This window comes from Chiroxiphia lanceolata, chromosome 25 (assembly GCF_009829145.1).
Source record: "Chiroxiphia lanceolata isolate bChiLan1 chromosome 25, bChiLan1.pri, whole genome shotgun sequence".
NCBI lineage: Eukaryota > Metazoa > Chordata > Aves > Passeriformes > Pipridae > Chiroxiphia > Chiroxiphia lanceolata.
In genome coordinates, this window is record NC_045661.1 from 4495349 (window position 1) to 4507723 (window position 12375).

Sequence of the window (12375 nt, forward strand, 5' to 3'; positions counted from 1 at the left end):
CCGGCGCGCGCCGCTTCCCGCCCTTCCCGCCCGCCCTGAGGGGCCGGCGGCGCCCGCGGCGCTCCCGGTGCCGGACTCCGGGTCCGCGGGGGTACAAAACCCGCTTTAAATTGCCCTGAGTGCCGAGCAGGTGCCCGCGGTCGAGCCCCAGGCGAGCGCTCGGCTCCCCGGGGATGCGTCAGGTGACTGGCGCGGCCGCCCGGCTCGGGGGGTGCTGCTCTGGAGGGGAAGGGGCGAGGGGGCCTTTCCAGAGGGACGCGGGGGCAGCGCTCCGGCCCGCGAGTGCCCTGAGCCAACCACACACGGTGTTCTATCCCTGGAAGTGTTCAAGGACAGGCTGGACGGGGCTCGGAGCAACCTTGGATAGTGGAAGGTGTCTTCCACTTCCCTGGATGATCTTCAGGGTCCCTTCCAACCCAAACCATTCTGGGATTCTACGCTGGCGTGAAAGCCCCTGCTCTGAGCTCATTCCACTGCACTCTGCTAAGACTGGTGCTGGGGGGAACACCTTCCGTTTCGATTTCAAAGACTTCTGCTGTTACTCTCCATCAAAACTGAAGGGAATCGTCTTCTTGAGCATCTGCTCTGTGTTGTGACTGTACACCACCAGTGATGATCCACGCGGGATGTGGGTAATTCAGCACAGTGAGCAGCGTCCCACTTGGCTGCCCGCTCTGGCCTTGGTGTCCTGCTCTCTCACCAGATCAAATGTGCTGTGAAAATATTCTGTCATCGCACCGAGTTATGGGAATTCAACAAGTTATTTTTTAACTTCGAGGCTCCTTATGAAACATGTTTGGATTCATATGTGATATTCTGGCAGGAGATGAGTTACGCTATTTGCAAGATGAACTTCTGTGACTTAAAAACCTTGTGAAATGACATTTTCATGCTAAAACATAATCGGATGTAGTTTAGAACTACCCATGGGAGTAAAGAAAAAGAAAACAACTGGACTTTAAAGAAGTAATTTTGCTTTCTGAGTCCTTTTCCACGCACCTGTGCACAAACAGATAACAGCTGATGGGTTCTTGGCATCAAAACCTTCCACTTTGGCCACAGTCTATAAAGCAAACCACAAAACCTCAAGAGTTTGATAACCCACTGTGAAGTAAGAAGCAAATAAGAGAGTTCCAAAACCATTGCCAATACCTTGGGCTTTGAAAATTTTAAGCAGTGGATTTATTAATAAAAAATGCTATTTTCACATTAGTTGTACTTTTTTTTTTCCCTTCTGGATTTTTTAATCCTTCTTTACCAATCTGCCATAAAGTAATTTGTGCAGGGGTTTAACAAATTCCCAGGTGGTGATTTTAATTTGCCACTAGGTAGCCCAAACTGTGGTGAAATCACTGATTCTTTAAATTTTTTTAATATTTTGACAACTTGAGGAAGCTCACATTTTTTATCTTACTTAAGCAGGAAGAATGTAATCAGAATTTGAAACTCCAGGACAGGGTAAGCACTTGCAGGCACTTCAGGGACATGTAGCTGTCCCTTGACACTACTGAGAGTCATTTCCTAGTGGTGTTTACAAATCTGTGTTGTATAAAGCTTCAAGAACAGAGGGTGCAAAACAGAATGTGGAAAATAAGAACAAATCTGAAGAAATTAGGACTCACCCAGGAGTGACAAAGCACAAATAGCAGTGTTATTCCTACAACCTTTTTTTTGCCCCTGAATTATCAAAGTATTTAATTTGGTTTGCCTGGCTTCTAACCAGGAGTATCTTGGAGGGGAAGAGTTCCTGAGGGAAAACAGCCTTCCCTATCCCTTCCTTACAGCCATTTTAAATTTTAGTTGGAATTTGAGAGTGGCCTTGGGCTGTCACACCTGGGGCAGACTTTTACCTTCAGCGTTCTTACGACCCTGGGTTGGTATCATCATTCCTCACTGATAATATTGCAGAAGGCTTCTGGCTTGTCTTTGGTGGTGGTGGTTTGTTGGTTGGTTGGGGTTTTTTTGGTTTAATTTTGCCCTCAGCGTAGCGATTGTGTATCTCAGACTAACAAATATCCAGCGCTTCCCAAAGAAATGAAACCGAATCCGAAGAGCTCTATCGTCCGGGCCAAACAGCAAATAGGATTATGGAGTATTTTCAGACCATAAATGGAGATTGCTGGCATATGATATGCAACAAAGAGATTTGCTGGTTTAATCTGTGGCTGATAGGAAATGCTGCAGCTAATCCTAGGAAAGAAAGAGAAGAGCAGTCGTCTGTGAATCTATAAATTTCAGAGATGGGAGCTGTGTTTTAGGCTGTTACAGAGACTTGAAACAGCCAGATTAGCTTTGAAAATTCAGCAGCCACGGGCTGTTTAAATGCAAAATCTGGCAAAACCACTTGTTCCTATGGCAGTGTATCAGGATTGTATTTCCTTTTATCAGTGAAGGGCTGCAACAGGATGGGGTTGGAAATAATTCCTCTACCAGAATACTCATATTTCAGAAATCTGATTGGTTTTGTCTGGTTTCCATCAGCAGAGCTTCCAATTCTCAGTTGTTTGCAAGTTTGGACATGTTTTTGTTTTACCATCCACAGTTCTACGTGTTGGGGAAACAAGAGTGACCCTGCTGTCCTGAGAAGCCTGCTCATGAGACCACGAAGTTTTCATGGTGTTGTGCTACTACCAGGGGCAGAGTGAGTAGGAATAATGTGTGATAACTTCTCCTTGTTCCTACTTTTATCTTAGGCATTGGTCAGTGACAGGGAATCCTGTTAAATTGCTGTCACATATGAGCTTCTGGTATGCACTGAATTTCTGTAGCCCATTACAGAGACTCCTGGGGAATGAACCCAGGATTTTTATAATTACTAAATTCCATTTACAGGTATCACTTGAAACACTTCCTGTAGAACATCAACACACCGTCTTTCACTTAATGAAAGTGTAAACCCCCTGATGTCAGTGAATGGATTGATTTAGCAAAGAGAAAGGTTAAAGATAAATAATTAACAGTGTGACTGGCTGTTCCAGAACAGGGCTGCAAAGCTGATGGCTATAAAAACACATCAAAAATTTCTATCACTGACTATCTGCAGGTCAGCGGGAGGGCAACGGAAGAAACGGATCCATAAGCATCAGACTTGTAATGATGGATTTTGGGAAACTGTCTGGAAGAAGCCTTGGGCAGTCACAGGTTGTGACACTGGGCTTGGTTGTCCTACCAGTCTTTGGTCTTGCTGCTGCTCCCTGTAGGTTGTGGGATCTCACTCCCATCGAGTGTTCAGAGAGGTCAGTAGTGAATGAGCTCCATGGTCACAGCCAGGATGATCCAGGAGGTTTTTTGACAGCTGAATAGTTTGTGTAGATCACTGAAGGGGTGTGAATGTCACCCTGGTGCTCTCCCATCTCTGACAGATGGGCAGGATAATGTGGTGCCAGCAAGGACGAGGCAGTGCCAGGAGATTCTGTGCCCATATGAGCGTGGAGCTGAGCTGAGTGTGAGGAGCAGCAGTCACAGTAGTCCCAAGGTCCACTCAGACTAATTTATTGCCCTTCCAGATAAATGAATTTTCACTCTTTTGGTGTTTCTGTAGTGCACTGAGGTGGGTTCAGAGACTGGGTAAAAACACTGCAGGGAATAAAGGCACTACTGGGATTACACTGCTCCAGGGGCTGATAATTCCCAACATTCAGCATCCACCACTCTGGGCTCTGCCTGACACCTCTAAACCTTCCTGGCAGGGGGGGCTCTGGACAGATGGAAACAAGGGAATTGCATCTCTGTAATTGCCTTAACAACCAAATTTGTAATCACTGCAAAGAATGAAATTGGGTTTGTGTGGCATGACCTATTTTATGTAACATCGTCTTGACGGTCATTAAATATGTTTTCATTTGTTAATTCTTTATTGCTCAAATCCTGTATCAGCTTTCTGTTATTTTACCTGGCTGGTGGAGAGTTACCTGGGTCAACACTCTCTCCTTAAACATTGCCATAATATTATCACTTTTTAAAAATGTTTTGATATTTCCTCAGTATTCCAGGCCTGTTGAAATCAGCATTAGGCAGCTAATCATGTTGAGTTTAAAATACTTATTCCTTATATGATTTATTTCATAATCTTTGTTACAAATCTTTGAGTTGGTTGTTCAGCCACTATGTTTTCAAATGCACAAGTACTTTCTGAAGCTTTTGCATTTACTCTGCATCAACAGCTTGTCTTCATCTCGTAATGTCCCTTGACTTTACTGTTGGCCTCTGGCCTGGCAGAAGTTTATTTCCTACTCTCCAGCTTCCTGTGCAAGTTTTCTACATTTTCTCACTTCCAACAGTGATTGTTGTTGGTTTTCCCCTTTTTTCTTGCTATAGTTTTTATTGTTGCACTCTCTTTTTCATCTTCACTATGGTAGACTTTCAAGCACTGTTCTAATTTGCTGCTGATGTTTGGCAGACATTTCCCTAAATCTTGTTAAAGCAAATTCTTAAACCCTTTTTACCCTAATCTCAATCCTCCTCTCCTTACACCTATTTTTCTCAAATCTGAGAAACTAGCACTTTGAGGAAGCAAAGAATATACGTCTTCACACTCTGACCTGTTCTCTGCCTCTCTTCTTGTTGGGTCACATGTGATACCCTTGCTCTAAGAATGCTACTTTTTAATTCTTATTTTGAGCACTTTTTGTCCTCTCTAGGATTTAATTTTACGAAATGCTTCCTTTTCCTTTCAGATTCTTTGTCTCTGTTGAAATGCTCCTCAGATTTCCCAAGAACAGACACTCTTTTCTGTGATTAAAGCTTCAAACAACCAAACCCATACACATACATGTAGTGTGTATATACATACATATATATATATATATAAATATATATATATATATACATTATCTTTGTTTGGGTTAGGTATGTATATACTCAAAGAGCCTGAGTGTTTGTATCTAAAATATGTGAGAAAAACACAGAGCTAAATAATGTGCTGGAGTAGTAGCAAAGTAAGTCTTACGTTCCTGTTGCTAAGTGAGAGGGACAGATGTTACTGAGAGTACAATTAATACTCTGCTCATGTCCCTAAGCCAGAAAGAATTATATTTAATTCCTGAGAAATTAAACAGTAGAAATTAACCCAGAGTTAAAGATTCCATGAAAGAAAAAGCGTTTGGCTAGTGTTAATAGAGCAAGAACTCTATTATGTTATCCCAAAAAACCCTTGGAAAATTAGCCCAGGGCACAGAGCTGTGTGCAGCAGCCTGAAACCATAGAGAAAGGAGACAATATTACTCAGGAACTGGCTAAACACCAGCTGGGATGGACTGGATCACTCCCCCAACAGCCCAAAGTGACCACGTTTTCCAGCCCAGACTCACGTTTTTCATATTTCTTGTGGCCACATCAATCAGGAATGTGGTTGATTTGCATAAGACATCCCTCAGATCAAATTCCAAATGGCAGTTGGGTGATTACCTGGAAGGGTGAGTGTTCCCAGAACAGCAGACGGATCATCATGGGGAGAGGCTGACAGAGAATAATGGCTTTGTTGAATCCTACTCTTGCTCCTCTCAGGTGATATGCAAAGCACTAAATGTGACTGTTTTCCCCTGTCTGGGAACATCTGTTTCCTTGGTGTTGGTGCAATATTTGGTTTCTCATTGTGCTGTGAGGCGTGGTTTTGTAAAGGTTTTTACCTGTCAATTAGGATTTAATTGCTTGTTACTTCAATATTTGCTCAGTAGGTTCCAGACCAGTGAAGTTCTCAGTGTGTTTTGCTTGAGCAGGGAAATTAGGCTGGACCCAAGCACTGCAGAGCAACTGCTTTGATTGCAGATTTGTTATTTTATGGGCACTGCATGGACTCAGCACATCCCAGAATGGTTTGGGCTGGAAGGGACCTTAAGGCTCATCTCATTCCACCCCCTTCCATGGGCAGGGACACCTTCCACTAGCCCAGGTTGCTCCAAGCCCCGTCCAACCTGGCCTTGGACACTTCCAGGGATGGGGCAGCCACAGCTTCTCTGGGCAACCTGTGCCATCATCTCCCACTCTGCCTGCCTGGTAACCAGCAGAGTGAACCAGAACTCATTAAACTTAAGCAAAACACAGGTGTAAAATTCATCGTCTGAGATTCAGGAGGAGTCCATTTCCATACCAGCCTTCCTGCCATGATGTTGCTGTCCTATGCAGTGATTAAACTAATTTTTTAAGCAGTGGTTAGTTTAAAAGCCCGAGGAGAGAATGACTGTTAAAATAATTAGATTTCCAGCTCCAGTTTCCAGGTTAGGATATTATGGACACGTTTGTTCCTGTCACATTTGCTTTGTGGTCCAGTATGAATTTTCAATAGATGACTTTGTGATAAGAAAGCAGTAATTCAGATGCAATTATATAAACAGTAAGATCAGCCTGGAATTAGCCTGGAGAGTATAAAGCACACACAGAGCTTGTGCTGGGTCACTGCCTCTCCCAGCTCAAGGCAGAGTCAGGTTCCTGTAATAGGGAAGAATTCAGCTGACAAGAGGTTGGTCTTTCCAGACTTTCACTGTGGCAGCTACAGGGTAAACCAGACTGTGAAATGAATGTGTTTTCTATGGGAAACTGGCAGCTGGAAGAGACTAGAGGGTGATGGCCAGATGTTGGTAGACACTGTCATTTAAATTTTGTCATTTAGGGGCTCTAGAGTAATTCCTGGAATTGTCTTGGAGCTAATCAAGGCTTTGTTCTCGGGATCCCCCAGCAGGTCTGAGAAATAAGGTCAGCACAGCAGACAGATAGAGAGGGATTGGTGGAGTTGAACTCTTTGCTGATGTTCTTTATTGTAATTTGCTTGAATCTATTTTTTAATTCTTGGCAGTGTTCCCGTTTCATCACTCCTCTAAGCCAAGTGGAAATTGAAAAATCCAATTTTTTGCGTTATATGCACAGTTGTGTCTTTTCCTCTTTTGAACATTTTAAATGATGCTCCTCTTAGAAAATTGTTTCTAAACGAGTGAGGTTATTTTAATATTTTGGGTTAATTCTAGAGCTCATGTTCTCTAGCATGTCACATTTTCAAATCCTTCAGCTCCTGTTATTTTTTCTTTGTCAGCATTTTGTCACTCACTAGTGAGAAGTTCCATGTAATATGCTTTAGTGGGGGAAAATTGAATTTGTTCTGTTTTTAATGGCCTGTTTTGCTACCCTTGTTTTCTGTTTAGCAGTTGGTACTACTTCAGTTAAAGGTCTGAGATTGAAAAGAAGTTGTCAGGCTGTAGCTAAAAAAATTAATATCACTCCTAATCTGTGACTGTCCTGACTGTTGCAGTTGAATGCCAAGGAAAGGGCTGGAAGGTACATCCCATTTTACTCGGAGTTTGCTTTCTTTCTTTGTTTGTTCTTCCCCACCTAGCATGAGGCCTTTCTTTGTGGTGTCTCTCCTCGTTGGCCTGACTTTCGGACAAACAGCCTCACTCTGTGCTCCTTCTGAGTACACAATCCACGTGGAAAAACGGGAATGTGCCTATTGCCTGGCCATCAACACCACCATCTGCGCCGGATTCTGCATGACTCGGGTACGAGGCCTTGCTCTGCTTTAGGCAGGTATTTCTGTAGCACCACTGCAGCCCAAGTGCCTGTTCTCACAGAAAACAGCGTGTAAGTGATCTCATTCTGAAAACTTCACCCCCAGCACGTTTCCAAGTCAGGTTTTTGCAAAGGTACGGATGAGAAATGCGAAGCCTCCGGAACTACGGAGTTGGTAACGCCGGTGGCACAGCAGAGACCTGGCTGCTGCTGCCACTGCAGAGCCTCTGGAGGCACTTTGTGGGGGCAGGATGGAAGAAGTGAGGAGCAGATTATATTTGGTCACTCTTAATTAATGTAAATAACTTAGGCTACTTCTCCTCCCTCTGCTGCTATCCCAGCTGGCTGTGGGAACAGCTCTCCGGCAGCCACACCACACGTGGTGCTTGAGCTTCACTGCTCAACACAGCACCTAAAGTTCCCTTCCAGCAGGGAGCCAGCACAGATCCCAAAGCACTGGGAGCACTCTGAGCCCAGTGGATTAATTAAACCACAAGAACCAGGTGAATGCATCTCTGTGTGGAGAGAGCCCCAGCCACAAGCAGCTTCAAAACTACAGCTCTGAACAGAGTAATGCCAGGGCCGGGCTAAGCACGAGAGGTTTGGTCTCTGCACTCCCCAGGAAGTTTCTGACACGCAAATGCTTCAGCGAAACAACACATTTCTCTTTTCTTTGTAGGACAGCAATGGCAAGAAGCTGCTACTCAAGAGTGCTCTGTCCCAGAACGTGTGCACATACAAAGAGATGTTGTACCAGACAGCTCTGATCCCGGGCTGCCCTCACCACACCGTCCCCTACTACTCCTACCCCGTGGCTTTGAGCTGCAAGTGTGGGAAGTGCAACACTGACTACAGTGACTGTGTCAGGGAGAGGGTCAGGACCAACTACTGCACTAAGCCACAGAAGCTCTGTACCGTGTGAAGCTTCCAGAGGAGTGTGGGTGAGATGTGCTGCTCTGCTCACCACCAAGCAGAAATAAAAGCGTGTTTCATATTAGGTTTGCAAGCTGGTGTGTGCAAAGATTCATTCTGAAAGTGTATCATTGCCTGTACTAATTAACTGGGTATTCTGTAACTGGCTTAAAAGAATCATAGGGCTGCAGGTTTGTGTTTATAACTCACCCAGATTTACTCTGGGGAAGAAGAAGACGTGACTTTGTGGATGTATAAACCTTTGCTTATAAATCCCAGGTATTTTATGAAGAGATGCTCAGAGATTTGATATATTGACATATTTCAGAGTTTGATATATTTTTGAGTTCATATCTTTCACTTGATATGTTTTGGAGTTAAAAAAAGGCAACACATACTCGTGGTATTGAATGTTTTAATCAGATTTTGACATATACTTGCAGCCTTCAAATTAGCATTCAAATTAGCAATGGTCTTTTTCTATCTCTGTAAGGTTAGGGTTTTTTGTGGACTGTAGCTTCAGTGTTGTCAGCTGGGACTAAGCACATACAGTTTGTTTATCCACATTGTAGATCCGTGTCCTCCCTGCTCTTTTCCAGCCGTGGTTATTGGGAATGCTTCTCCATGTCTCTGCACTGGTGGCATAACCCTCCCTTTCCTGCTGAAATACACTGTTTGAAAAACCTGTCTCTGTGAGCACTGGAGAATCACTGAAGCTTCAAACCTTACGCCAGAAGGGGAGTGGGATGCCCTCAAACTTAAAGAAAAATTCAGTATAAGATTTCTTCTTCCACACACAGGGCAGCTGGTCCCTTGGGAGTGGGAAGGTGAGCTGAGCCCACCCTGTGTGCTGAACATGCACAGGTGGGAGGTGCAGAGCCAGGAATGAAGAAATAAATGTAAACCAACAATTGTTTCCTTTCCCCTGACGTTGTGGCTCCAAAGAAATTAGATATTCCATTCACACTTAGGTTGGAATAGTAAATAAAGGAACCGAAATTCACAGGATACAAATAGGAAATTTAATTTTCTTAGAAAAATCTTGCTTTGGGTATTGCAGCTCTCATGAATGTTCCTGGATACTCCATTCTAGACACCTTCATTTTATTTCATCTGCAGCAAAGCCTCTGAGAAAGCCCAAGGGAACCTGCTGGGTGCACCCCTGGAGCTGGGGGTTGGACCAGATGAGCTCCAGAGGTTCCTCCCAACCTCTACAAGTCTGTGATAAAAGCATTTGGATGCATGTCATGTGTATAACTGGTGATAAAGAAATGCCTTCACAGCCAAGGTTTGAAAATTTAAACTCTCCAAAACCACATTTAAAATGAACAGAAAATCCAGAGGATTTACAGTAGCCCTGTTTCTGAAGGATTGATCCCTAACACTTATGGTTTAAACAATCCAGTTATGGTTAGATTTGTATGAGACTATTTCTACAACTGTTGGAGCAGGAAAGATTAGTTACAATTAAGTTACAAATAATTTCTGGTGGTGAGAAGCCTGGTATTCCCAGCCCCAACACATCTAAGAGCTCTGGGCTCCCAAGCTCTCAGCAAAGAGCTGCAACGTGAACTGCTGCTCTCTAGTTGGTGAAGAGCACAGGGAATGTCAGGGGGAAATTGGGAAATAGGTATTTATTGAACAAAGCAGCCATTGTGTCACCTGGTAAATGGCAAAGAAACAAACTGTTCAGCTTTAAAATCAGCCTGAGCCTTCTCAAGGTGCCTGGGCTGTTAAAAGGGGTGTTTAGCCCAGGGAATTTTGAGCCTGTTTACTGTTGAGCAGCAGTTGCACTTAGCAAAGCGAAAAAAAGGGCACTTGGCCCATGTACAGTATCAGCAGTTCTGTAAAGTCATTGTAATGCCCCTCGTGGCCAGGACTGACAGATTTGTCTTCAGCACAAACAAAACCAGTCTGCTTTTATGGCTAATGCCTGTGCAAAAATCACTGCAAGAAAAATAACTAATGTGCCTTCTTTTACCCTTCAGAAAAATCCAAATTGCTGCATTTGAGTTGTGTTAATGCATCTATTTAAATACACATTTACGTGCCCTCAGAGCACTGAGTCCCTTTGGCCTTTAAGCTGTTGTTGTGTTCAACTTTTAAGACTCCCAGGTCCAGCGATAAAGCTGTGCTTTAGGTGGTGATTAAAGGTGTTTATTACCTTTAAAATCACAGAATCATAGAATCAGCTGGGTTGGAAGGGACCTCCGAGATCATCAAGTCCAACCCTTGATCCAACCCTGCTGTGGTTCCCAGCCCATGGCACTGATGCCACATCCAGTCTTATCTTAAAAACCTCCAGGGATGGAGAATCCACCCCTTCCCTGGGCAGCCCATTCCAATGGCTGATCACCCTCTCTGGAAAGAAATTCTTTCTAATCTCCAACCTAAACCTCCCCTGGCACAGCTGAAGACCGAGCCCTCTTGTCTTGCTGATGGTTGCCTGGGAAAAGAGACCAACCCCCCCCTGGCTCCCCCCTCCTGTCAGGGAGTTGCAGAGAGTGAGGAGGTCTCCCCTGAGCCTCCTCTTCTCCAGGCTGAACAGCCCCAGCTCCCTCAGCCTCTCCTCATAGGACTTAATTTATCTTAGAATCCTTTTCACATAACTGAACGATGGATCTGCACTCAAACCACACATCTTTACCCCTTTTCTTCATCTCAGTCCTGGTGAGGAGGTCACAGAACAGGAAGGGAGCGCTGGGCTGGGGCTGGAGCCGCGCTCAGGGAAGAACAAACCCAAACACATTGAGATGTGGGACCTGGGGAAGGGGAGGGGGAAAGGAGAAGGAGAAGGAGGAGGAGGAGGAGGAGGAGAAGGAGGAGAAGGAGAAGGAGAAAGAGGAGGAGCAGGAGGAGGAGAAGGAGAAGGAGGAGGAGGAGGAGGAGGAGGAGGAGAAGGAGAAGGAGAAGGAGGAGGAGGAGGAGGAGGAGAAGGAGAAGGAGAAGGAGAAGGAGAAGGAGAAGGAGAAGGAGAAGGAGAAGGAGAAGGAGAAGGAGAAGGAGAAGGAGAAGGAGAAGGAGAAGGAGAAGGAGAAGGAGAAGGAGGAGGAGGAGGAGAAGGAGGAGAAGGAAAAGGAGGAGGAGAAGGAGAAGGAGAAGGAGAAGGAGAAGGAGAAGGAGAAGGAGAAGGAGAAGGAGAAGGAGAAGGAGAAGGAGAAGGAGAAGGAGAAGGAGAAGGAGAAGGAGAAGGAGAACGAGGAAGGACTCTCCCGGGGCTGCGGCGGCACCGCCCGCCCAACAGGGGACGCTGTGAGCGGCCACCACAGCCCCCGAGGGGGCGGCCCGGGGCACGGACCCGCCTTGGAGAGACCCCCCCCGTTCCCCCTTGGGTCCGGTGGTGCTGCCGGTGACCCGCCGATGTCCCGCTGATGTCCCGCCTTCCCGTGCTGGCTGCATCCAAATCAGCGTGGGCAGCAGGGGAAGGGGGATTCTGCCCCTCTGCCCCGCTCAGGTGAGACCCCACCTGCAGAGCGCCGGGGTCCAACAGCACGGGAAGGATGCGGAGCGAGTGCCAGAGGAGGCACCAAGGTGAGCAGAGGGATGGAGCAGCTCTGCTGAGAGGAGAGGCTGGAGAATTGGGATTGTTCAGCCTGGGAGAAGGCTTCGGAGTGACCTAATATCTGGAGGGAACTTATGGGAAAGATGGGGCAAAATTATTTACGAGAGCATGTAGTGACACGACAAGAAGGAATGGCTACACACGGAAAGAAAACGGGTTTAGGATATTGAGAAGAAATCCTTCCCTGTGAGCGTGGGGAGGCCCTGGCACAGGCTGCCCAGAGAAGCTGTGGCTGCCCCATCCCTGGAAGCGTCCCAAGCCAGGTTGGACGGGGCTTGGAGCAACCTGGGCTGGTGGAAGGTGTCCCTGCCCGGGGCAGGGGGTGGCACTGGATGATCCCAAAGGTCGCTTCCCACCCGAACCATCCCAGGGCTCTGTGACACGGCCCCGCCCTCAGCGCGCGC

General features: G+C 45.9%; 1 protein-coding gene across 3 annotated transcripts; it reads left to right on the forward strand.

Moving 5' to 3' along the window:
- Positions 1–32: 32 nt before the first annotated feature.
- On the forward strand, positions 33–8503 carry TSHB (thyroid stimulating hormone subunit beta). 3 transcript variants are annotated; one of them, XM_032710959.1, is made up of 4 exons: positions 33–1358; positions 2540–2641; positions 7325–7487; positions 8177–8503. In XM_032710959.1, the coding sequence occupies exons 2-4, from the start codon at positions 2595–2597 to the stop codon at positions 8417–8419; spliced, it is 453 nt and encodes a 150-aa protein (XP_032566850.1). In that variant the 5' UTR covers positions 33–1358; positions 2540–2594; the 3' UTR covers positions 8420–8503. The 3 variants fall into 3 exon arrangements, with proteins under 3 accessions (XP_032566850.1, XP_032566849.1, XP_032566851.1); XM_032710958.1 differs by lacking the exon at positions 33–1358 and having other exon boundaries at positions 1362–2641; XM_032710960.1 differs by lacking the exons at positions 33–1358; positions 2540–2641 and adding an exon at positions 5117–5526.
- Positions 8504–12375: the final 3872 nt, after the last annotated feature.